Source organism: Plecotus auritus (assembly GCF_963455305.1).
Source record: "Plecotus auritus genome assembly, chromosome: 6".
Taxonomy (NCBI): Eukaryota; Metazoa; Chordata; class Mammalia; order Chiroptera; family Vespertilionidae; genus Plecotus; species Plecotus auritus.
This window is the reverse complement of record NC_137773.1, coordinates 78,966,408-78,993,237: the sequence shown is the minus strand read 5'-3', so window position 1 is coordinate 78,993,237 and position 26,830 is coordinate 78,966,408. Positions and strand designations below refer to the sequence as shown.

Genomic DNA, 26,830 nt, shown 5'->3' with positions numbered 1-26,830 from the left:
CCCATTGCAAGCTATGGACTTTGGGTGATAATGATGTATCAATGTAGGCTCATCAATTGTAAAAAATGTACCACTCTGGTAGGAAATGTTTATAATAGGGCTGGGGGCCTATGCCTGTGCTGGGCAGGGTGCACACAGGAAATCTCTCTACCTCTATTTTGCTGTGGATCTTAAACTGCTCTAAAAATAGTCTTTTAAAAATAAGCAATTTGTTGCAATCTGTTTACTCATTCCAAATAAATATTCACTTTTGAGCCTACTTATGCACTCACAATCTTGTATTGTTTTTCTTTAAGAAGTTCCCAGATTGTGGAGGTCCCCACAAAACGCAAATCTGACCTGTTTGTATGTAATAAATCTTTGCAGCTATATTAACTCATAACTATGTCATTTTACCATTCAGATTATAAATGCCTTGATGGTGAAAAAGTGTCTACTATTTCCTGTACTCATTCCACAAAGTAAAACGATTCCTTGACTGGAGGCGATAGACCCTCTCATGGCACTCCATTGGCTGGAAGTAGAGTGCAAAGGACCTTGTCCTGAGATTGCTGGTCACTTGGAGTTGTCTTGTGCTAAAACAGAAGGGGATCACAGGAAGCATCTAATTTTCTGTCATGGAAGGGAACCTCAAATAGTGAACCACCCAAGCCAGTGGCTTCAGAACTGAGTTCCTGGTGCAGTAAACAAGATAATGGCATCATGCCCTGGGGAGCAGGGTCCAGAGGGGCTAAGAGGTCCTTCTGTGTGGTCATCCCATCCTGATGCTCCCATCACTGTTAATGACATGGAGACACACTGCTTCCCTGACCGTTGTGTACTTTTCTATGTCTAGACATTTCGAGTTCACTCCTTCTGGGAGACAAAATTGGTGAAGTTTACATTTTGTTTTCTCTGAGTTCCTGCTTGGTTAGAGTCAAAGAAATTGGTTTTTTGACAGCAAATATTCATGAGGGTAAATGTTTTCTTCACAGAAAAGGCACCATGCAGATTCTCCCTGAGCAGATAAAGATGAGTTGAATTAAAGATGGGTGGTCAATGAGGTTTATCTGGCCGTTCTTCCTGGGACCATGCCTGAAGGAGAAGCCCTGTCATACCTGCATCTACCAGCAGAGGGCGAGACACCCCCACTGGTAGGAAGAGAGTTGACTCCAGAGCCAGGGTTCTTTCCTTGGTCCACCTAGATTGCAAGGCCAGCTCTGCAGATTTCCCATTATGTTCCTGCCCCTCTGGAGAAGGTGGCCCCACCTCAGGAGGCTGCTAAGAGCACTGAGCCGGGACCTCTGGCCTGGGCTGCTCTGGGGACTTGGAGCATCTCCAGTGCCCTGGATGGAGAGCCGCCTCCAGTCTGCAGGTCGTCTCTAAAAGAGCCTGGAAAAGGTGCTCCAGAGAAGCTCCTGGGAATGAGACATATCCAGGAAGGCGACCCCCTGCCTCATCTCCCTAATCCTGTCTGAACATCCCCAAGACCTCCCTGCAGCATTCTGGACCACACAGGGGGTCCTACAGAGGGTTGCCAGATACAATACAGGACACCCAATTCAAATATTGTGTGGGAAATACTTACACTTACAAATTATTTTTTGTTTCTCTGAAATTCAAATTGAATTGGGTGTCCTTTCTTTTTATTTGCTACTCTGTACCACCCCGCTCTCCTAAGACAGCTAAAATATTCTAGCCCAGTGCAGACCAAAAATAGGGTTCCTTCTCCCTCCCCCCAGACCCTTTGCCCCCAAAACTCTGTAAAGCAGCTGCTTTATTAGGTTTGCTCTGACCTAAACCCTTCACTTCGGAAAGGGCCCGGAACTGTGGGTGAAGAGGGCCCTTCACACTTTCATTTCCTCAGCCTTGTGTGGTCTTTTAGTAAAGCAGACAGGCCTGTGCTTCACGGAGCAGGAAACTGAGACCATGGATCCTGACTCGTCCAGGGACCTTGGTGGAGAGACTTGCAGAAACTGTGCATGCCTCCCGACATCATAGCTGGAAAGCAGGGGGCGTGGGCCCAGAGCCCCAAGCACCGAGAAACAAAATACCCCAAAGAGAGCACGGCTTTGTACCCTGCACCCCACAGCCCTGGCAGGCGGCCAGGATTCTGAGACAGGCGTGGGGGGACCTGATTGTGCAGGCAGCCCCGCCAGCAGGACACCTGGGCCCATCGCCGCCTCAGCAGCAGCCCTGGCGGCAGCCACACTTTCCTGTGCAGCCGCTGCAGCTTGTAGGATGCTGATAACGGGAACAATGCGGCAGAGGAAAAGTGCAGGAGTGGGACAATGAGCCGGCCGCGGGGACTCTCCCAGGCCAGGCGGGACCGAGGAAGGAGCTGCAGGTCCCAAGGGCCAGGCCGGAGACTGCTCTGTGTCTGGAGGTGGTTGGGGGGGTGTCCAGAGCCCCAGGAAGGAGGGCTGGCGGCTGGCTGTCCCTCCTTAGGGCAGCCGTCACATTGTTCCAATCCCCAAGAGACTCCTCTCTCGCTCTCTGTGGATGGGGCAGTGCTCGCAGGGAATCATTAACCCAAGGAGGGACCTTCCGGGCCTCCCCGGTCAGGAGGGCAAGTGTCCACAGCTAGAACAGGAGACGATGGCTCCCAGTATGACCACAGAGCTGACCCCAGGAGCCCCTCAACCTCAAACTCACTCTCCTGCCTCCCTGCCTGTCCCATGCCAAGCAAGAGGGCTCTTCAACCCCCCACCCCACCCCCTTAGGTGCAGAGCAGCTGGGTACCCACAGGATGACACAAAGACAGGCCTGAGAATCACTCAGGGGGACTGGCTATTGGGGGCAGCGAGTAGACAAATATCTCGGGGTCTGGCCAAACATTAGACCCAGTTGTCTTGCTGGCTGAGTCCTCTACTCTCAGCCAGGGGTGTCTGCTAAGGTGCCCCAGGTTGTCTATGGTACACAGCATGTGGTAGGTATGAAGCAAATGAGTGTAGAATACAGGGTGGGGCAAAAGTAGGTTTATAGTTGTAAGTACACGAAACACAGAATTTATTCTTGTATTATTATTTATTAATTATTGTATTATTTTCCATGTGAACAACTTTTGCCCAGCCCTGTACACTCAACCCCGCCCCGCCCCGCCCCAGGCCAGAATTGGAGACCACAGGAGACCGCAGGAGGAGTGGTCCAAGTGGTCAGTGATGAGTCTTGAGGAATAGTTGCCTGTTTCCTGTACAAAGCCCAGACCACAGGTACTGAGACTGTTTATCCATTGCTTAACCCACCTTATACTGAAAAGGACTTCAAGCTACCAATAGGATGTGGAAAATATCAGGAGATGAAATAAAACAAGGAAGGAAGTCCAGGGGAAAAGAAAACAAGGGCCGGGAGGTAAAACGAGCCGGGAGAGGGGTGTCCACAGCAGGGCCTGTCCTGGAGGCCAGCACGCAGGCGAGGGACACCGAGGCAGCAGGCCCCTTGAGAGAGAAATCTGATCACCAGCTGATGCTTGGGAGGAGCAAAAAATAATAATCAGAAGAAGAACCCAAATACCAAAATGTTATTTTTGATACTAAAACCAAAGACCAATTCTTGCCCAAAGTCCTCATGGAGAGAATTCAGAGTGAGGCAATGCCACCTTCCCCAGCGAGGGGGCCCTGCTTATCAGAGCTTGTCCCAGGTCAGACAGGGCCAGGATGAAAGGCCTAGAAAGAGGCTCTGGGATATGACCCATAGGCCCAGCTGTCTGCTGTTTTGGCTTCATTTTAAGGCAAAATTTTAAGGAGCAGATTCTAGTTATCCGAAGAATTAGACATTTCACACAGCCCCCAGGCAATCCTCTGCCAACCCTGATTCTGTTGCTCTCTGGCTGGGAATCGGGTGTAAGGAGTAGGAGGTGTTTCTGTCTACAACACCTGGGAGGGCCCTTGTGTGGGCTCCTGGTTCAGCGCAGGCCTCTGCTGAGCTGCGTGCTGTGGGTGGGGCCACCATCCTCTTGTGAAAGATTGGAGGTTTGAGAGGCTACTCCACCCGTCTCCACCGGAGGTCAGCCAGGTCAAGGACCCAGCCAAGCCAGACTGGGCCTGGCCCAGCGCAAGGTCTACCTGGTAACCTGGCTTTTACCCTCCTAAGTACTCCCACCCGACCCCCAAGCACCGCCCCTCAATCTGTATTTGTAGGTAAAACTCATTCAACCTTAGCGGCATCATCTGTATAGGGCAGTGGTCGGCAAACTGCGGCTCGCAAGCCGCGGTTTGCCGCTCTGTTGACTAATCAGTTTGCTGACCACTGGGATAGGGGCTTAATCACAAGGAACAACAACAGCCTGTAATTATTGGAATCGAGAGTCTAGGTGAGTGGTCAGCAAACTCATTAGTCAACAGAGTGGCAAACCACAGCTCGCGAGCTGCAGTTTGCCGACCTCTGGTATAGGGGAAAGGTAGCAGCTTTGCTGGCAGGAGCCAGGGCACCTTCAAAGGCCTCCACCTCCACGTCCCAGGATGCAGAGCAGCCATGGGCCGCACTGACCAGAGAGGTATGTGTCAGATACCAGCTGCAGCCCTGGGAGCAAATCCTGGCCACTGAACACTGAACTGCATCCATTTAGAAAGATTCTAGCACATTCTCCAGGTTGGGGCCAGGATACCTTTGCATTTGTTCCTAACTGGTCCAGCTGGGCCCGCTGCCTCTCCCTGGGGTACCCTCAGAGAGCTGGGGGGCCACGCTGGGTCAGTGTCCTCACCCACACGATCAAGGGCAGTGCACATAGTTCCCTGTTACGGACTGTTTTGTCAGCATTTGGCATGCAAGCAACAGAGATGACACCAATTACTTGTGTCACAGCTTCTGGGGAAGACGGAGATGTATGACATCCAGTGTGGGGGCCATCCATCAAGGCCTGAGACGGGCCGAGGGTCTGTCACTGTGACAGGAAGTTGAATCTCCCAGGACAGCTGGTGGCAAAGTGCATTCTATCATCAGAATTGACGCCTGGGCCTTGGCATGCAGCCCAGTGCGAGGAGGAGGACTTTTGGAGCCAGGCATCTAGGTCAAAAACCATCACCCTTCTCCCCCTACACACACACACACACACACACACACACACACACACACACACACACATATGCCTGTGTCTGGCCAAGCTAGACCCTCCCTAAACTTCTGAGCTTTTGATGCTTCTGTCTCCTCCCCTGGAATCTCCCACCCCAGCTCCCAACTCCTCCAGGTCAAAACCCTGCTCTTTCTTCAAAGTACCAATCAGAGGCTATCTCTTTTGTGAAACTTTCCCCAATTCACTCCCCTCCGGTTTGAATGTGCTTTCCCCTGCTGTACGCCAGGAGCACGCTCTACCTCTTAAGCAGGTATTTATAACCTGTCACAGTCATAACTTATTAAATATTTACTATAGCACGTGTTCACATTTATTACACCATCTCATTCTTACAACCCCTTAGTCAGATGGGTTTTAGGCCCATTGTCATAGGTGGGTAAACTGAGGCTCGTGGGCATTGCTGACTCGCCCTAAGTTACAAGTAGTGTGTGATAGATGGGTAAACATAGGTATAAAGAAGGCACGACAGCAGGGGTCTGTGAAAGGGGACATCGGGATCTGCCCACATACCCCTGGGGCTCCTCCACTAGAAGGAGGCTTCCCTCAGGACACAGGCGGCTGAGATGATCTGGTCCTGCGACATCGCACCAGCTTGAGAGGACATTTGGTGTCTGGGGCCCAATCTCCTCTCTGAGTGCGGTTCTGCTTCAGCTCACCCTGCACAGTCCATGTAGGATGGGACTCACAGTCCTGAGGGTTTGAGTCTTTCTTGTGAAACGTGATTCCCAGTTGAGTCCTGGCTCACAGGGTGTATGCTTTGCTTCAAACCCCAAAATGCTTGAGGACAGGTCCTAAATCCCTGGAGAGGGACTGTCCTTGTCCAGCAGGCATCGGTCTCCTCCAGTTCTCTGAGAAGCCACTGGCTGTCACCACCTGAGGGATCTGCCCAAGAGGCCTTTTACTGGAGGGTTTCTCTAACCCTCTTATATACGCTTCCACGTCAGGGCAGGTTTTACCTTGCTTCTTCACTGGGTCTGCTGAGGGACTGCAGAAACCGGGCTGGGCTTTGTAGAAAGTGCAGTGCCACTCCCATGGGAGGTGCGGTCAGCTGGATTGGGGGGTGGGGTGGGGGGGGGCTGGAACAGAACCCTGAGCCACAGAGAGGTGCATATCTTAGTCTAGGTCAAAAAAGGCTGAGGCTGGCAGGCCCCCAGCTAGGACCACGCCAGAGGTCTGCGGAGCCACAAGCACATAGCTCTGCTCTTGGATGCAATTCAGGGTGGTGGCTCAGCCCAGCAGGCAGAGCGGGGAAGGGACTCGAGGAGTGTGGTGGGTGAGGAAACAGGCCCAGAGGAGTGAAAGGGCTTATCTGAGGTCACCCAGGTCATGACAAAAGAGCTGAGATGGGACCCCCTTCTGCACACTTTCAAGAGAGGCCCCCTACGGTGGTCCCATAAGGGGACCTTCATAGGAGGGAACACTAGCTAGCATGGAATTCTTCTTCTGTCTTCGGTGTAGACTCTGCATCCAAGAAACCACTTAATTGTGACAGTTGCAGGAGCCACTCAGCCATGTGCCCTTCAAAGAACTCACGGAGGATGTCACGTGGCCGCTGCAAAGGACCGTCTTTCTAACTGAGGAAGCTGAACCCAAAGAGTGTGACGAGGCCAAGTTTCTCCCTCGTGCTGCAGAGGGGACTCAGGCGTAACGCCCCGGCTTTCCGCCACCTTGCGTTGTCACCTATCCTGGTGCCACCCCAGGTCACAGGCCACCAGTCTGCTGCCCCAGCTTCTCCCCTCCTAGTTTCCCTCATCCCAGCTCTTGATTCGCTTCATACCACATGTTGCCCTCAAATTATATACAGTGCCCCGTGAACCCCATCTCAGAGCCTGGGCCCCAGCCCGCTGCCTCTGCAGAGCTCAGGACACCAGGAATTGGAAAGTGCAGCCATCAGCACTTTTCCGATTTAAAGTGACCCCGTTGCATTCATTAATTAAACCTCCTTGGCCTCTCAGAGAGGGAGGCCACAGAGTTATTCCTACTTAAAGCCAGAGGGAGAGGTAGGCAAGCTCCATCCCACCCACTGAAAGGAAAAGTGGAAGCAGAAGGGTAACTGGAAAGGGAATGGGACGTCTCTCCTTTGTCCATCCCTCCACACACCTGAACAGAACCTCCATAGTAAGTCCGAAAAGGTTCCACACTCCCATCCTTCCAGGCTCAGGCGGGCTGCGGGGAGGGGCTTCAAGCCTGCTGCAGGATACACTGGAAAGAGAAGGGGGGAGAAACAGCCTAGAAAATGCGAATCGGCTCAGGGAGCGGTAATGGGAAGATTTCAGCGTGATGTATGGTGCTGGGAACGTTATTAATGGTTTGCTGATTTTTACCTTTAAAACCTTTGGGCAGATTATTTATTATGTCCTTGGCATGCCTATGATCTATGGAGGGGGCACTAATCTGCGAGCACGGCCCCCCATGTCCCTGCTCCTCTACAGCGTCTAATTAGGCTGGGACACTGCCCTCCCTGCCGGCGCTCTCACCCACAGGAGCAGAGGAGGCGGCCTGGGCTCTGAGGTCTCAGCTCGGGGCTGGGGAGCCAGCATGGCCTGCAAATCAGGGAACCCAGTTTCTAGGCCTGACTCTACATTGACTTGCTCTGTGACCTTGGGCCAGGGCGTGACCTCTCTGGACCTCTGTGCTCTTATCTGTCCAGCAAGGCACTAGGTTCCAGTGACACAGAAATATTTACACGGCAGAGCCAACATGCAGCAGGCATAGGGTCTGAAAGTCTCCGGCTTCCGTGACAAAGAGAATTGAAACACGGCAGTACTTTTCCAACACTTCCCTGTCGCCAGCCCTGGAAGCCAAGCATTTCTGGGTCAGTTGGGAAGTCAGTCTTGTTCTGGGTCCTCTGCTGTGGCTGCTAACCACAGGGAGGGCCTGGTGAATCCTGCCGCCTGAGTTAAGGAGGAATGGCTGGACCATCTAAGGACGTGGGTTAGGGACAGAGCCAGGACTAGAAGCCAAATATAGCGAGGAAGGCCATCTTGACCCGCCGAGTGCAAGGCCTCAGGCAGAAACACCTGGATCTAAGATCACACCCCTCGTGAGGCCTGGCCCTTCCCCCGGGATCCAGGGGTCCCGATGGTCCTGGCTCCTCTCTGCCTCAGGTGGCTGCTCCCCAGCCTGACAGCTGCCATCACCTCTGTTAGATTGGCCTTTAGGGTGGGACTACCCACCCTTGTGAGGGTCTGGCCCACGTGCTGCAGGGCATTCAGCATCCTGGCCCCTGCACATCAATCCTTTCTGGGTCTGTGTTTTTGGGACCTGATGGCTGTTGGGTCTTTGAACCAGGGGCCACCTTAGCTGCCAGCTGTGCTGGCTGAAGCCTGGTCCTCCTGGAGGCACGGGAAGAGGCCTGCCCTCACATTGGCCAAAGCTCCATCCCCTTCATTCTAACCAAACTCTTTTGCCTTCCAGATTGGGTACCTCTTGGTAACTGGCCTGTGGGAATCCTCAGAGCACCTCCATTTCTGTGGTTCTTAGCCCCCTCTCTGCCATACACCCTCTACCCACAGACTACCACCCCACACACTACATGACTTTCCATGGTTTCTCCTAATTGCTGTCACCCCCACCCTACGGCCCCCTGACCTTCAGTCTCAGTTCATGATGAATTCACCCCGTCCTGAGCCAGTCTTTCCTGCCTGGAGAACACCCGGCCCACCATGCCACCAGGCACACAGCCTGGCCTGCTGCTGCGGTTGCTGCTGAGGCCACTTCCACAGCATGTCCCAGTTTCTCAGCCACTGTCTGGGGTTTCCGCTGTCACATGGCCACATGGAGCAGGAACACTGCTCTGCTATTTCACTTATAGGTCAGGAGGGTAACATGCTGACCAATGAACCCCAGGGAGGGCCACACAGGCAGGTATGGGAAATGGGCACATCAGGGCATGTGGTTTCATCTCTGCGTCTTCAGCAGCTGGCACATGGCCTAGCACCAAACAGCTGCTCAATGTGAGCTGGATGAGAGTCCTAACAAATGTCAGTCTTTCTGGTGAGCGGTGCGCCCTGAAACGCGGGCCCAAGGAATGCAGGGAACCCTCTCGCAATCAGCCTCGTGGTGCTGTTGTGACGTCCGATCGCAATGAACCCATTGGCAGAAATCATACTCTCCATCTTCAAGGCTGGGATGAACTGGGCACTGTCTGGTGTCATAGAAGGGTTTACAAAGAGAGACTAGCAGGGGTGGGCAAACTTTTTGACTCGAGGGCCACAATGGGTTCTTAAACTGGACTGGAGGGCCGGAACAAAAGCATGGATGGAGTGTTTGTGTGAACTAATATAAATTCAAAGTAAAGGAGCCGAGGGGAGAGCAAGAGAACCGGATAGAACAGCCGGATCCGGCCCGCGGGCCGTAGTTTGCCCACGGCTGGACTAGACTCAGCTTATCATGTAGGCATTCTATCTCCTCACCCCACCCCTCAAATTCAGAAATTTTTGAGGGTTTGATTCTGATATGTATTTGGGAAGGCCAGGTGTGCGTGGAAGGCTGCGGTCATTGGGAAAGAGAGATCATTGCTTCCTAAAGGCAAAACAGAAGAGTTGTTCTCTTTACCCCTGGTCCCCAACATTTTCTAGAGCTGCCTGTCCTGCTGGGGCCTGTCTCCCGGCCCAGGAAAAGCTCCTCATGCTGGGACAGAACAAAATAGGATGTGGGGTTCAGTCTTTTCCAAGAAATGAATCACTTTCCAACTCTCACCCTTTCCACCCTTCCATCCATTGCACCCAGGGAGTATCTGTTTGCAGGGTCTGTCCTTTCCTGGAACTACTGTGATTGATGAAGCTTTGATAGGTTTCCCAGCTCATCCCTTTGCCTTGAGGCAGGGTGTTCTCAAGCAGCCTGGAATGTTAGGAAACAGCCTCAGTCTTTCTGGGGGATAGTAGGAGAGACAGAAATCAGGAGAAGGATGCAGATTCACTCCCAGCCCTGTGCCTATGGGGGAGCCAGTCTGCTCCTGAATTTCAGTCTCCCCAGTTATAAAATGCAACAATAAAAAATACCTGTGGCATTTGGGGTGGGACTGCCCATCCTGTGAGGGACTGGCAAACACGTTCAGTGCTTTCCCAAGGCTGCCCAGAGTTGGAAAACCACAGGTTCCCTGTTCCTTATCAGGGAGAGGCTGGGGAGGAATCAGGGATGCTCCCTAGGAGGTGGGTCCTGGGGTAAGGAGACACCAGCCGGAACAAGATGTAAGAATCTGGAAGACTCAGCCCAGCAGATAAGGGCAGCACTGGAATGTGGCCAGAGGTGCAGCCCAGTAGAGCACAGCTACACCGACCGGCATTTGGCAATGGGGCTCCAAGGGGATTTGGTGGGGCTCAAAGCCCAGCTCAAGGGTGCAAGGCAAGGGGACCCTCAGAATGTGGGGCTTGGTGCCAGGTTGCATGGAAGAAGAAACCCAGACTGAGTAGAGTCAAATTTGGGTTCAAATCAAGGCTTTAGCATCTACCAGCCGTACCTCTTTGGGCAACTCACCTCTGAACCCATTTCTTCATCCATAAACTGGTGATCAGAAAAATTTGTAGGGTTGTGGCAAGTATTAAAGGTGACAATGTACATAAAAGCCTCTTCCAGATACGCCTTAGGAACTCAGTGAAAGATTGCTGGTTTCCTTGTGGATAGGAGGAAGTTGCACCTTCAAGCACAAAGTAGACCTCCATTGAAGGGCACTCAAACCGAGCTGAATTCCCACAGCAAGGGCTCGATCCCAGTGGAAAGGCAACAGCCCAAATTAATCCCAGGACTGTTTTGATGCCTCTGGCCAAAGGCCGGGGCTATCCTGGAGCCCAAGGGTTCAAGTGCTGTGGGGCCCTGTATATGTCCACACTCTCTCTGTTCACATACCCTTGACTTCAGAGACCCTGACTATCACTATTCACCATCCAAGCTCATGCTTGACCTCTCTGTTCCTTTGCTCCTATGTCCATCACCTCCACCTGGAATGCCTTTCCCCTCATCTCTCACCAAAACTTATTAGGCAAGACCCAGACCCAGTGTCACTGTCCACCTGGCGCTTTCCTAGACAGTCAAACTGAAGGGAGTCTTGCCCATTCAAGTGTCCATGATAGTTTATCCACATCATGCTCTCATGGTGGGGGAGAGATGAATCTAGGATGGATGGTGGTGGTGCCATAGAATGGTGAAGGGAAAGATGAGCCTAGGATGGATGCTGGCAGTGCCATGATGTGGTGATGGGAGAGATGAGTCTAGGATGGATGCTGGCGGTGTCAGGTGAGCATGTGGGAGAGGAATGGGCTGAGGAAGAGGGAAGAGTTCTGCTCTGGGCTGGAAGCTGAAGCCCTGGATTTGGGAGTCACGAGCCAAAACATAGGAGCAGAAACAGCAATCATCCAGGGAGATGAAGGGGAGAGAGAGCAATGAGCTGAGGGTGGGGAGATGCCAGTGTTTCAGGTTCAAAGTGCAGGCAGAGAATAGGAGCCAGAGCTGGGATAGTGAGGGACATGTGGAGGAGACATAGTCTCAGAGTCAGAGGGGTGTCATTAGGGGTGTGGGCCACCTCATCCAGGGAGATGATGAATGAACAAAGTCCCCGAGTTTGGAAAATAATCAACCAGCAGTGATTTCTGGGTCAAGAGAGTGGAGGGAGCAGTGAGTTGAAATGGAGGGGGATCTAGATGAAAATGGGGGAGGGACGGCAGCAGCAGTGGGAGGTGACACATTTTCCTGACCTGTTGAGCTTCAATGGGGGTCTTCTCATTGACAAACTGGATGCCTTGGGCTGTGAACACCCCAACCAGGTCTAAACATTTAGAACCCAGGAGAACATAGGTAGGTCTCTATAATCCTAGAGGAACGAAGGCACTCTGGCTGTCTGGGGTAAGGGAGCAGAAGCAATGGGAGGGTGAAGACATGGCCCAGGGGAAGAGCATCATGAGACAGTCACCTTCTACCCTGGATGCTGGGGCTCAGCTTGGATCCTGGGGCTCAGCTTGGATGCTGGGAAGTATCAATGGATGGAGGATTGAAATCGTGGGCCAGTTACCCCAGGAGGCTATGCCTGACTCATTTCAATGGAAGTCATGAAACAGGTTTAGGTCACTCTGCCGGGTAGCTGGTAAGTAAGGGCATAAACTCAAGGACTTTGGTGGCCCAGGTCCATGTCTGCCCCAGGTAAGTCCTATGGACAACCAGGGCCCGGGGCTGCCAGCTGTGCCTGTGGACACTGGGGATGGGTAGGGGGCCGGCAGAGAGAGATTTCGCTTTACCCACCCTAATTGCCTCTCAGGAGAGGGAGGCAGAGAGAGAGGTTGACTGTGACTGACCTGCACTGTCCCTTGGGGAGACTACATAATGAGGGAGAACAGCAAAGCCAATGGTCTGGCAGGCAACTGGGTAGGGGGTTACGTGGGTTTTCCTCCAGTTGCTCATTGAAACATGTATCCCTGGGCCCATCGTCAGACACACTGAGCCAGAGCTTCCTGCGTGGAGCTGTCCATGTTAGTGAAGCTCTCGGGTGGTTTGCATGTTCATTAAAGTGAAGTGGGAAACCTGGCCCATGCTTAGCTTGGAAACCTCTCAGGACGTGACCCCTTGCAAGCTGCACCGCACTGAGGGCTTCACAGACTAAAGGCAGGCGACTTCTCCGCTGGGCACCTTAGCAGGGCCCTTCTGGAGACAGAGCCTGGGCCACAGGTATAGACGTGGACGCAGGGAACTGGGGCAAAGACTAGGGCAGGTGGGGGTGCAGGTGAGGGGAGCACAGGTCTGGATTACAAAGGAGTAGGTGGTTTTTGTTTTTTAATATTTTTATTCATTTCAGAGAGGAAGGGAGAGAGAGATAGAACCATCAATGATGAGAGAGAATCATTCTGGTCAAGAGGGTGGCGGGAGCAGCAAGTTGAGATGGAGGGGGATCTAGATGAAAGGTGACAGCATTTTCATCTAAAGGTGACAATGTGCATAAAAGCGTCTTCCAGATATGCCTTAGGAATGCAGTGAAAGATTGTTGGTTTCCTTGTGAATAGGAGGAAGTTGCACCTTCAAGCACAAAGTAGATGCTCCAGCAAAGGGCACTCAGACTCATCTCTCCCCTCACCATACCATGGCACTGTCTGTCTTCTTACCTGAAAAAAGGAAGCTGGACTAAATCAGGGGTGGGCCACCTTGACGGAACATTATACACATCTGGGAGTTTGACAAAGTAGCTGGGCTAGGACCCTAATTCAGACCCATAAGGTCAGAATCTCTGGGCCTGGGATCTGGCCCTGCTCTTTAGTCCTCAGCCACAGAAAGATGGTGCTTTGGAGCTGGAATCTCTGATCCCCACCCCTTGAAGAGCTTGGTTTCTTTCCACCACCACTTACTCCCCTGCTCCACGTAGTTTGAGGAGAACTCTGTCTAAAAATGTTTGCATAACTACTGATACTGTAAATATTTCAGCAACACTTGAAGTGTTGAATGAATTGAGTTTTGCATCAGGGGCAGGCTGAGGTGACAGGAACAAGCAGTGGCCTCTCCATTGCATTCTCTCCACCACTTACTGCCAGATCAGTAAGTGCCAGGGATGGCTGCCTCTGTCATTTGGGGAGATAGAAGATTATGGTTGGAGCATCTCTTAGGGGTTTCCTGGGGACTTAGGTCACAGAAGAGGTGGGAGCTCCATGTCCACTAAGTGCTGGACATCCCTGCCTATCACCTCATCTAACCCAAGCCCACAGTGCAATCTGCTCCACTGGGAGCTTCTGGCTAAGGTACCGGTTCCTGTAGAGAGAGATGTAATTTTAATGTAAAAGCTTTAAAGAATCACCTGCACAGAAATTTTAAAAACATGTCAAGTTTTATTAAGAACATCTCCAGCACTCAGAAACAGAGAGGAACAAAGGCTGCAGGCATGAGGACACGGCCCAGGCCCAACATTTGCTTTATTTATTACTAGAAGCCTGATGCACGAAACTTGTGCAAGAGTAGGCCTTCACAGCTGCGGCGGCTGTCTGGATCCCTCCCTTGCAGTCCTGGTGGCTGCCTGGATCCCTCGCAGCCGCAGTGGCTTCCTCGATCCCGTGGCTGCAGCCCCGGCTTCGTCCGGAAGGTCATCTGGTCTAATTGGCATATTACCCTTTTATTATTATAGATTACTTATTTATTTTTATTATTAATGTTTACATTTAAATAACCAGTGAACAACAGCTATTCTTGTAGCACAGACTCCCATTTTCATCAGTCTCAATACACAAAATGGTCACGTATGAGTCAAAGAAATTCAGCCCCATCACGAAGTTCCCTACCCAGACGGGACCAAGGCCAACGCTGGCTATAGAAGGGTACGGAGAAAGGGCATTTTCTAAATCTCAAAAATGATAAATAGAATGTCAAAAGTATTACAAGGGGCACATAGAAATCAATTCATTAAAAAAAGGTAGGATTCCAGTTTTAAAAATGGGCAAAAAGTATATATATATAACTTACATGCAAATAGCTTTTGTAAAAACCTAGAAAACTCTGTAATCTCAGTAATAATCAAATATAACTAAAATAACACCCCATTAAAATAAGATACTCTTCTTGCCCATGAAGTTAGCAAAAGATTTCTTGTTTTAATGACTAGACCAAACACTGATGAGAGGGTGTCAGGCCAAGTGATGTCAGTTAGTACAGGCCTTCAGAAAAACAGTTTAGTGGCAGGATATCCAGAGCCTTCAAAAAAAGTCAATATTCTTAGACCCAGTAATTCCATGCCTGGGTGTCTATCCTAAAGAAATAATCTGCAGTTCAGGGGGGAAAAGGTTTTTAAAAAATTATGGAAACCATCTGAATGGTTGACAAGAGTGAAATGATGCAGTAAAGTATTTTATATTTTCACAAGAGGCCCAGAGCATGAAATTCATGCATGGGGGAGGGTCCCTCAGCCCGGCCTGCACCCTCTCCAATCCGGGACCCCTCGGGGAATGTCCAATTGCTGGCAGTCGGACATCCCTCTCACAGTCCGGGACCGCTGACTCCTAACCACTCAACTGCCTGCCAGCCTGATCTCCCCTAACCACTCTCCCCTTCTGGCCTGACCATCCCTAACTGCTCTCCCCTGCCAGCCTGATCGCCCCCTAACTGCTCCCCTGCTGGCCTCATCACCCCTAACCGCCTCTGCCTTGGCCCCCGCCACTGTGGCTTTGTCCGGAAGGACGTCCGGAAGACGTCTGGTCTATCCAGTCTAATTAGCATTTTACCCCTATAGATAATGTACTATTCAGGTATTTAAAATAGGTTTATAAAGATCTGGAGATAAAGAGGGAACATGCTTACATTGTTAAGGTTAAAAAAAAAAAAGGAAGTGTATAAGGATGACATCCACCATCAAATGGTTAGAAAAACCGTTTGATAGGAAAAAAATCAAACCTCTAACACAAGTTATCTCTGAGTGGTGGGATCATAGGTGACTGCTTTTCCTTCTTTCCCCTTTTTCACATTTTCCATTACCCAAAAATATATACATAAATTAAGAACCATGGTCAAGTAGCTCAGTTGATTAGAGCATTATCCCATCCCGATACACCAAGATTGAGGGTTGGATCTCCAGTCAGGGCACATACAAGAATCAACCACTGAATGAATAAGTAAGTGGGACAACAAATCAATATCTCTCTCTCTCTCTCTCTCTCTCTCTCCCTCTCTCTCGCTATCTATCCTCCAAATCAATTTAAATATTTTTTAAAAAGGAAATGCAGAACAAACTTTGTCCAATGACCCTGAATTTATCTGCTTCTCCCTGAATTTTTGCACATCTGCAGAGTCACCAAATATATTCAAGACTTAGAGAAAAGCACCTCAAAGTCAAACGAGGTGAGTGCCAAGAGAGGCCAAGGAGAAAAATAACAGGAGATCAATAGACAAAAGAATGAGAGTAACACTTGCTCGCAAAAAACAAACACACAAACAAAAACTCTCCTGGAGCTCTGCCAAGCAGTCCCATCGCACCGCGCCCCCCCCCCACCCCCCCCCCCACCCCGGGCCCGCCAGGCTCAACCTTCATACCATGCCTGGGAGGGCCAGCAGGCCCTCTGAAGCTCCAGAATTTAGAACCCAGTTCAGCATGGTGTGGCTGTGCCCTTGGCATGTCCTTGATCTTTCCCCCACGCTCCTTGTGCATTGCCAGGGGGCTGAGCCACACTCAGGTTTGTGGACAATACAAGAATAAAAGCAGAGCTGCAGAACGGGCACCTCACCGCTGGATCTCTAGAAATCTAAGTCGTCGTGGCCAAAGCCATGGGTCCCGCCCATGGCGAGGTTGCCAGACCTAATTTCTGTCCCAGAGAGACTTTTAACTCTCGTCTCAGCTCCTAAGTAGGAACCTTGGGCTGCTCTGAGCTCTGGAGTCAGACCCTCATCTATCCCTCGCTCTGGAGTCCCAGGGCCCGAGGAGGGCCCTTCTCGGGCAGAAGTGGAGCTTTCTGGAGACATGCCTGTGCCATTTCTCTCGGAGCTGGGGACTCCCTTGTGCTCATCTCCAAACGTGCTCATGTCTCCATTTGAAGGCCCCTCCTCAGAGCCCTTCTCGGAGAGCTGAGAGCAGTTTCCCAGAGATGATGTTCTGGATGAGGAGAGGCCTGTTTTCTGACCTGACCTGTGGCCTGGGGTGTCTCCACCTGAGACAGGGGGTGGTGTGGGCCCCCCATCTTGGTCTGGGCTGCTGTGTCCAGCAGCCTTGCCCAACTGGCCTTGCCTGGGGCCAGCCTGTGGACCCCCTTCCTTCTCGCCTAGATTTCCTCTTCCTGACTCAGGCTGACCTTCTCCTTCCGCATCCTGGACCTCTCTGGTGTCATTCTGTCCTCCTGGACTTCGGTCAGCTCCTCCCCATGCTTCGCTCTGCACACTGACCTCAGCCCCAGAGCCCCCCTCTCTGTTCTCTCCCTGGTCACCCGCTCCCTGCCCCTCCCACCCCACTGCTTCCGAGGGGTGGCCCCAGTCTAACTCCAGCTCCGGGCCTCTATCAGTTCCCTGGACAGTCCCTGTCCCCGAGGGGTCTCTCTGAAGCGACTCCATCCTGGTCTTCCCATTAACACTTCCTGCTTCTTTCTTCTGCAGAATTAGCTGCAGGTCAAAGGCCTCTTTGATGGGTGCCCTGGCTATGCCCATTGTGTCCTTCAGGGACACAGGGGTCACTTTCTTCCTCACACAGGCCTCGCAGGGACAGAACTCCTCCCCACTGGCCTCCCCACCCAGCCGGGTCCCCAGGGCTCCACTGAGGTTTGGCACATGGTCCAGGGAGAGGGAGGGGGCGCCCAGGGTCCAAGTCTGCTCAGAGAAGGCGGAGAGGTTGCGCAGACCCTGGAGGCGACTCCTGCGCTGCTCTGTCTGCAGGGACTTCTCCCACGTGAGGGCTATCCTGGGAGGCCCCGGCGCCTTCCTCCCCGCCCGGCTCTGGATCTTTCGGAGCTCCTTTGTGGTGCTGCTTTGGAGCCGATGGCTCACGTCCTGCTGCAGCTCAGCCACCATCTGGTCCAGCAGGTCGTTGTTCTGCAGGCTCCAGCGGGCTCGGAGCTCAGCCGTGGCGCTGGCCAGGTGGGCCAAGAAGGCCTTCTCCATCTTCCTCAGCAGCCTGGACACCCAGAGGGGGTCAGGGTCCGGAGACACTCTGTGAGCCACAGAAGTGCCCTTCTCCGCAGCTCCCTGTGTGAACTTGGCCTGGGTTTGCTCATGGTCTGAGTCAGCTGCTCTGGGCAGCATCTCCAAACCAGGCTCAGCACTGGGACTGCTTGGACTCCTGCTGGCATTTGAGTGTCTCTCGGTGAGGCTGCCAAGGGTCCTCTCTCCCCTCCCTGCAGGGTGCAGCGTGGCGGAGGCAGGCTCCCCTCCTGCTTCCTCTTCCTGCACGCTCTTATCTTCCCGGGCACCTGCCCCATCCCGAGAGCCAGCCCCTGGTAAGCCTTGCCCGGTGGTTCTTTTCTCTTCTGGAAATCCACGGACACCCTCTCCGTGCGGTTCTGCTCTTTCTTTTTCTTCTTGCGTTTTCTCTAACTGCACCGCCTCTCCTTGCATCCTGTTTTCAACTACTTGGTCCAGGTCCCTGCCCTGCGCCTGCTCCCCGCTGCTTCCTCCTGCCTCGTCCCTCCTGGTGGCACCAGCCCTTGCTTGGGAACTTGAAGAGGCCACGGAACCAACTGACTCATGATTTCCCAGTTCCTCTGGGTTCTCTGAGGTTCTGGAATCAGGCCTGTGGTAGGGGACTTCCGAGGGCAGCTCTCCCCTTTCAGAGACCAGGGCACAGTCCACGGCACAGGGTCCGCTGCCCTCCCCCGAACCTCCAGAACCACTTCCGACATCCACGCCGGATGAGGATGTTGGTGTGAAGTCCTCAGTCACAACGTGGGGCCTGAGGCCTGACAGAGCCTGGCTCCTGCCACACCCCCCAGAGCCCAAGTCCGGCTCGCCCCGCCCAAGGCCACACCCCGGCCACGAGGCCTGCAAGGTGCTTAGGAGCTCCTGGTACCAAGAGGAGTCTGTGAACCTTGCCTTGCTGACGGGAGACCCACGGTCTTCATTGAAGAAGTGGAGCCTGGAGAGGCAGGTGATGAGGGCCCGGGCAGAGTGGCTGAGCCTCCTGCCCTCCGGGCTGGACACTTCGGGCAGGCTGCTGGGCCGGCCCTGCTTGGAGCCCATCAGCGCCTTCATGATCTGTATGGAGACAGAGACCCTGTGGGGAAGCACACTCTGGCCCCCACCACGATCCCCAGTGGCCCCTTCACCTGCTCCAGCCTCCTCAGGGGCTTCCGCAGCACTGCTGGGAGGAAGACCCTCTCCTGGCTGGGGATCAGCCTCACCAGTCACCGGGAGGGCTCCCTCTGGGTCTGCCTTCTTGCTGGCAGCCCCTTCCAGGGACAGTCGTCTAGCCTGAATGGGCTCCTCCAGGCCTTCTGGGGGATGCGTGTCAACAGGGCCCTCCCCAGCAACCTCCATGCTGTCATCTACCATCTCATAGCTCAAGGGCACGGGCTCCTCCGGGATGTTGCTCAGCCATCCACGGACCACGGCTTCTGGCGAGGCCCGGGGCAGAGCACCCGGCGTCACGCGACCACTGTCCTCTTGCTCTTCCAGGTCTTCCCCTCCACCAGCAACCTGCGCCTGAAATCTTCTCCCAGGCCAGGGACCTAGGCTGGGGCTGCCCCCTCTCGCTGCTCTGACTGTTGTCCTGGTGGCCCCTGACTGAGATCTGGGGGGGCCTGGGCGCTGCACGTTTAACGGTTCCTCCCCCTGCTTGGCACCCCCTGGACCCCAGTGAGCACCGTGGTCTCCGTTGCTGCTGCACGAAGAGTGTTTCCTGACAGGGGGCCGTGCCATGGGCGGAGTGGGACAGTACCCGCTGCAGACCAAGCAGGCCTCAGAGAGGAGCCCCTGGCTGCCCTGAGGCTGGGGGGCCAGCAAGGCCTGCGTCTCACCACCGGGGGCCCTGCAGGCCCGGGATGTGCCCATCTGTGAGCCGCAGCCCCCTTGATGGGCTCCTGGCTTGCCCTCCTCATGCTGTCCAACTGGCAGGCTCAAGGGCCGGGAAGCCTTGGGGACGCCCTCTGCCTTTCCTCCCAGGCCACCTCCTGGGGAGCTGAGAGGGTCAGATGTGGTAGAGAGTGAGTGTGACCTGAACTGGGTCTCGGCAGAGGGAGAGAATGGGGGGTAGAAATTGGAAGCACAGTCTGAACTGCTCACAGGAGTAACGGGGACACTGCTGACCCCTCGTGCATCCTGGGAGTTAGGAGAGGCCAAGGAGGGTGGCCCTGGGTCCCAGGAGGCCGGGTTCCTGGCGCTAGAGGAGCTTCCAGAAAAGCGTGGTGCTGGGTGGGCTGGGCAGAGCCTGCCTGTGCTGGGGGGCCCCAGCATTGGCCTGGACACAGGTGAGTCGAGCCGGCAGTGGGTGTGCCTCTGGCTGTGGTGCTGCCTGGGGCGGCCTCCCTGGGCCCCTCGGCCAAGGCCAGAAATGCTGGGTGAGGACATGGCACTGGCTCTGCTCTCCTGCTTTCTTCTCCTGCCTGTGGCTGAGGCACAGGTGGAGGCCGGGGAGCAGCCTTCTGCAGTGTCCCCAGAGCCCAAGCGGCCCGAAGCCAGGGGCGGTCTCCTCCCAGACCCATCCCTGGGCTGGGGGGGTCCAGTGTCCTGTTCACTCCCCTCTGCCCGTGGGTCCTCGTTCCTCAAAGACGAGGGATTCGCAGTAGAGGAACAGGGTCCTGCCCCAGGGGTGGCCTTCCGTGGGGAAGTCACCAGCCTGGTCTTGCTGGCATGGCCCTGGTGCCGCTCACCCCTTTCACTGGACTCCTCCTGAGCCCCGGCACTCCCTGAGGCATCAGAAAAAGCACCTGCTACACCTTGGGTCCTGGGTTCCAGGCAGCAGTGGCCCCTGCTGCCCGGCCCTGCTCCCTCTGGACCTGGGCCCTCAGCAGCCTGGGGTGTGCCACCAGCTTCCCACCCTGATCCTCTCTGAGGGGCAGCCCCGGAGGCCAGGTGCAGGGCACGGCTACCCATGCTGCCCGCTGCGGAGTTTGGCTCAGAGACCTCGGGGGCTCTGTCACTGGAGGCAGGGCTGCCGCTGTCCTTGCTGCTTCTTTTCCTGCCGGCCATCCCTGGGCTCCAGGGGCCCCTGCAGGGGGAGTGCTGGGCCCTCCGGGACCTCCCCCAGGAGGTGGTTCCCTCTCTCTGGGCAGTGTACAGGGGGTTCGTCCAGATCTCATATCCGGACCCTGGCTGCCACTGGCCTCGCTCAAAGGCTTCTGTGCATCCTGCCTCTCGGGTCCCTAGCCCCTGTGTCCCAGGCTCCGAGGAGCCCCCAGGGTGGCCCTCCCACACACAGTGGAGGGGGTCTGCCTCCCTGGGAACGGTGCCCTGCCCACTGGCCCTCCCGGCCCTCCTGGACCACAGGAGCATGTTGTTGCCAAGTAGGTGGAAGCGAACTTTCATCTCCACAGACAGGCTGCCGTCCTCGTTCAAGTGCACCTTCTTCTCCACGCCATCACCGGCCACCAATGGACCCAGCTGGGCAGGCATGTCCTGAGGGTGGCTGTCTGGAGCAGGGCCCACCCTGGTGTGATGCGGGGACACCAAGGGGTCGCCGAGATCGGCCCTCTCTGACAGCAAGGAAGACCGCTGTGGCCTGCTGCCCAGCCTGGACCTCGAGTGGGTCATGCTCGGCTTGGCCTTGGGGCCGCAGCTCCCTGGCACACAATGCAGAGGAAGAGAAAGAGGAAAAGATAGTGAGTGGCTGGGGGAGCTTTAGGGCAGGAACAAAAAGGCTGGACAGGAGCTTCTCACACCTAAACACCCTGCCGCCTCCAAACCACACAGCAGGGCAGAAACCATTCTAGAGCAAATACCCAGTGTGCTGTTTGTGAACCTGCATAGCAAAGTGAGATGAACTTGAAGCCTGAATTCAGTCTCAACCCTGCCACTTCCTAGCTGTGTAGCTTTTGGCAGAGCCTCTTTTCTGAGCTGTAAAATAGGAATAATGGTATGTATTTGGAAGTGTGTTTGGACACTGCAAGGCAATGCATATAAAACTTACTAAAAACAAACAAACAAACAAAAAACTTCCTGCAGAATTACTAGCACAAAGTGGGTTCTGAATAGACAGCACGGGAGGCCGGCCGAGTAGCAGTGCCCAGCGCTAACTCCTAGCCCTGCTCATGCCCACCCACCCCCAGAAGTAAAATCAATAAGCTGCTGCATACACATCTGATTGCAAACTGTAAAATGCTTTGCAATTATTAGTGGTGATTTATCATCCTGACACTCATCAAGCTTTAGAGTTGATAAATGATTGCAAGGAGGACCTGGACACACAATAGCAGGTTCTGATAGTCAAGCCTACACCCTGCCCCATGAAAAAGGAGGAGAAGGGGCTACTGCAGACAGAAAGAAATGAACCTCAAGAAAGAATGCAGCCCTAGCACTTTCTCATTTCATCTCCTGAGCTAACATGTGACAAGAGGAAGGGGCTAGTGGAGGGTGGGCCTGTGGGCCAGCAAAAGAGCAGACCACCATGAGTGCGTCTGAGCAGGAGGAGGTTTCATAAAACTCTGCTTTCATAAGCACCGAATGAGAATGGGGGCTCCTCCAGGGAGGGGCCGTGACTAAGGGGTCTCTGTAGCTCCCATGCCAGGCATGTGGCAATCACCGACACCATTGTTGTCATTCTCAACAGCTTTTCACAAAGGATATTATTTGTTGACTTGCCAAAATGTGCCTATTGCCATTCCAATAACTGCTGAAACTCTTCTTCTACAATTGCTAATTGTGCTTTCAAAAGAATGTGTGTGTGTGTGTGTGTGTTTTTTGTTGTTGTTTTTTTTAACAAAGCCTAAACTCTGGCACATAGTAGGCCTTTGGATGGATATGGTGGAATATTTAGACGGATGGGTTGGATAGATGATTGATGGGTATCATTCATTTTAGCCCATTTAGCCCTCACTGTTGTCTAAGAGAGTCATGGCTCTTAAAAGATCCAAATGCCACATACCTAGAGCCCACGGCCTCTGTAATCTCGTGCCCACCATGGTCCTTAATAAAGCTTATTTTAGATCCTGGAAACTTAGAGTTCAAGATCTCTTCCTAATCCCTAATCTCTAAATACCAGACTTCCCTCTCTCATACCCTAGTCAAATGCTCAACCCGGTCAAGGTTGATGGTGATGTGATGAGGAAAAAGAAGCAAGAGAGACCCCAAACAACTGGCTGTCCAAGAATTGGTGCCAAAGGCAGGATCCCTAAATTATCTAGAAGGAATATCTGCCCAGCTCTCCCAATCAACCATCCAGTGCAAACCACACTGGGGAAACTCCAACACCACTCACCATTTTTGTTCCTTGAAGTCTGCCCTGATAAAGTTCCAGTCCCACTTCTTTTGGCACCTTCCAGAGGTCTGAAGGGCTCATGGCCGGCACACACCAGCACCGAGGGGCTGCTCAGCAGAGCCTTCAGAGAACCTACCTGAAGAAGGAGAGTGTTGAGTCAGGAGGCCTGGTCTGCAGAACCTCCCTGCTACTCAGAGAGACAAAGGTAGAAAAAGAATCCTGCTCTCTGGCCCTTTCCTGATGTTGGCCCATTTCACACCAGATTTCGGACCCAAGGGAAGGATCCCCATCCATTTGCCATAACCAGTGTGGGACTGAGGTCCTACTACCATGATCTTCCTCTCAACTACACCCTCCTGTAAGAGGCTGTGGTTTAGAGGTTATGCTGGATGCCTCAGCTGGAAAAGACTTCACGAAGCTTTGGTCTGCTTACCTGCCCACACTCGTACCCCCCAGAATAGGCATTTTTTAAAGCAACCAGCTTCCATATGGAGACCTGATTCACTATTCTACCCTTTTCCCAGGCAGAGCCTTCTCTTGGGTTTGATCTGTGTTGTCCAGTATAATCTGAGCCCGTCGCTTCTGCTTCTGCCCCTCGTGGAGTGAAGGGAAGGCACTGTTCTCTGCACAGGGAGCCCTTCCATCCCAGTCTCCTCCAAGGGAGGGTTCTCTAGGATCCTGCCCAGACGCTCCTGCCATCCCCTTCCCGCCCAACTACAGCCCCACCAGCAGGATGTCCTGGGCTGGGAGTTGAGTGGGCAACATCAGTGCTGGGTTGCATTCCAGGAAACAGGTCCCTGCTTTTAGAAAAACCTCACCTGGCCCCGGAGGCCGCTGCATATTTGAGGGTTTGCACTATTTATAGCATTACATTGTAATGAGCAGTGTTGGGGAATTTGGTTCCATCTTTAAAGTGCTGAATCCGCTCTTTTTCATTCTCTCAAATTAGAAAGGTGTGTTCATTAACAAGTAAATGGAAACAAAAGAGAGAACGCTTGCACCTTCTCCTCCCACCATGACATTCAGTGTGCTGTCCACCAGCTCTCTCCACCCAGTTCATCAAAAGTTGGTGTCAAACTACCAGGTATGTTTCCCTTTTGGTTCAGATCTCTGGTCCATCACACAAATGCATATGTGGGTGACCCAACTCTACCAATTATAGATGTAGCCATGCTTCTAGAAAGTCAGACTTTCCCAAGGCCGAAAGCAGAATTCAAGGCTAAATGATGCTCCCTTTTTAGAAAGAGGTAGAGGTCTAGGACTCATGAGGAAAAAAATAACATTATTGAGAGTGTCCATCCAGTTGAGAGTCCGCAAATGAATAATCAAATAATCGTGACAAAGCCTGTCCCAGGAGCAACGAAGTCACTTTGTTTACAGAAACACTAATAGCTCTGTAGTAAGTCTAGATGGAAATATGCTAATTTTCCCTCCAATTAATTTATTTTGCACCTGCTCTCTTCCTCTCACAACTGTGGCCAATTGATGGTAGGGACCCAGTCTTATTTGTCGGCAACATCTGCATGGAGCACATGCTAGTGCACAGCCAATGCACCACAATTCAGAAGTGTTCTTACAGCACAACTCTGAATCATGAAGGTGGGCCCTATCATTCCCAGCCATACAGCTGTGAGCAAATTGCTTAACCTCTGTGCCTCCATTGTCTTATCTCCACAGATGGGATAATATTGACTGCTTCGTGAGTCTGTGGTGGAGGCTATGCCCTAGATTCATCAATGTCTAACCCACTCTCTTTCTGTTGTGTGTCCCAGTCCTGCAGGACTTAGAAAGCTCTAAACGCATTATCAGGAGACATGGCAGCTCCACAGCACTGGTCAGACCCGGCGTTCCAGTGTCCCCATGCACCAAGGTGCACATGCGGCAGCTTCCAGATCTCAGTTTCAGAAGCCTGGATGCCACAGCCGAGATGCCAGCTGAGCTCAGTGATCATGGCAGCTCCAGGCAGAGGTAGCAGCTCCCTGCAGAGTTTCGGGATCCATTCCTGTAACCCAGACTTCATCCCTGCAGATGTCCGAAGATTTGGAAGCCCCCAGATGCCTTGTATAAACCGCTTTCTGCTTAAGGTACATTGAGTAGTTCCTACACTGAACTCTCGTGCAATAGATTGGATAATAGGAGAATTGGATAAGAAAATCATGAAAGTGTGCAAAGCAGTGTCTGGGGCTCACTAAGTGCTCGCTAAATGATAGCTAACAATATGAATAACAATTGTTTGATTAACTGATGCATGCCTCCACCCTATCTACTTTTAATTAGTTGCAGGGCAACAGATATATATATATATATATATATATATATATATATATATATATATATATATATACTATATACACTGAGTGGCCATATTATTATGTGTTCAGAGATCATAATAATCTGGCCATTCAATATATATATATATATATATATATATATATATATATATATATATATATATATTTCCCCCATTTATTTCAGAGAGGAAGGGGAGAGAGAGTGAACCATCAATGATGAGAGAAAAAAAATCTTGACTGGCTACTACTTCCTGCACGCCCCTCACTGGGGATCGAGCCAACAACCTGGGCATGTAATCGAACTAGTGACCTCCTGGTTCATAGATAGACCCTCAACCACTGAGCTACACCAGCCAGGCAGCAGCCCCTCTTTTTAAGGATGACCTCCCCATCCCATCTAAGAATTTTGCTCTGAGGTCCAGAGAACTTTTTAAAGAAAACATCATGCCTGACAGCCTACCTTTTCCCCACTTGGCGTGTACACCTGCTTCACAGGGAAGTGCAGAAGGCCCGCAGCTCTGCTGAGAAAGGCCGACAGGCTCCTGGTGTCTCTGTGACTAAGGACCACTGTCTGCTGGAATCGAGGGTCCCCATTCTTAACCAACATTATCCTCCTTGGGGTTTTAGGATTTTTCCGGGAAGAGGATGTTCCTGGCTCCTCACACTGGTCTTCAACATCCTGGGACTGCTGAGCAGAGGGACTTCTCTTCCGCGGCCGGCCTGGCCCACTGGAGGTCTTGGGTGGCTTCCTATCAGAGCAGAGGTAACAAACACCATCTTCCAGCTGCTCCAGGGCGCTGAGGTCATGCAGGCCCCGAGGCGTGGTGACAGAGCGCACCCCAAAGGAGAGGGGCACGCGCTGGGAGAGCTCATCCATCAGTGTGCCCAAGCTCTTGAAGGTGCGTTGGTGGACAGCCAGGCGAATCCCAGAAAACCGAGGATCCCCTCGCTTGAGGAAAGTTATCTTCTTAGCTGGCGTGACCTGGGTGACAGAGGGGGTCCGGGCCACGGAAGGCAGGAGGCACTCTCGGTAGCTTGGGGCCTGGGCATCCCTTGGGGTGCTGTTCATGGCATGGAGGCCCAGGCGGCTGCAATTGATCAAGGAAGAGAGTCAGAGAGAGGCCCAGAGATTCGTCATTTCCTCTCTCTTGTTGGAGACAAAGGTGCTTCCTACCCACTCCAAATTTGTTCCGCTCTGCTCAGTATGAGCAGGTTAATCCATTTTTAGAAATAATTTTATTGATTTCAGAGAGGGAAGGAGAGGGATAGAGAGGTAGAAACATCAATGATGAGAGAATCATTGATTGTCTGCCTCCTGCACACCCCCCACTGGGGATTGACCCCCCGTGATCCAGGCATGGGCCCTGACAGGGAATAGAACGGTGATCTCCTGGTTCATAGGCCAAAGGTCCACCACTTAACCAAGCCAGCCGGGCAAGTTAATCCATGTTGATGGAATAGAAGGAAGGCCAAAGGTTTGGCATTGGATAGATGTGAGTTCAAATTCCACCCCCGCCCCCCTTACTCCATGTGACCCAGGAGGTGAATGACATGTTCCGTGTTCGGTGGACCTCCTTGTCCAATGCAGCCACATTCACTCTGCAGAGTGGTTACAATGAGCAAATGAGTTTATGCACATAGAGCACCAGGAACAGAGCAAGCACCAATACATCTTGATTCCTTTCCTTCCTCTTGCTATTTCTA

General features: G+C 52.8%; 1 protein-coding gene across 1 annotated transcript; it reads right to left on the bottom strand.

Moving 5' to 3' along the window:
* Positions 1-7,231: 7,231 nt before the first annotated feature.
* RP1L1 (RP1 like 1) lies at positions 7,232-26,195 on the bottom strand (the record flags this gene model as incomplete). Its single annotated transcript, XM_080675412.1, has 5 exons — positions 7,232-7,252; positions 16,949-19,593; positions 20,512-21,201; positions 22,836-22,971; positions 25,587-26,195. The coding sequence occupies 5 exons, from the start codon at positions 26,193-26,195 to the stop codon at positions 7,232-7,234; spliced, it is 4,101 nt and encodes a 1,366-aa protein (XP_080531538.1).
* Positions 26,196-26,830: the final 635 nt, after the last annotated feature.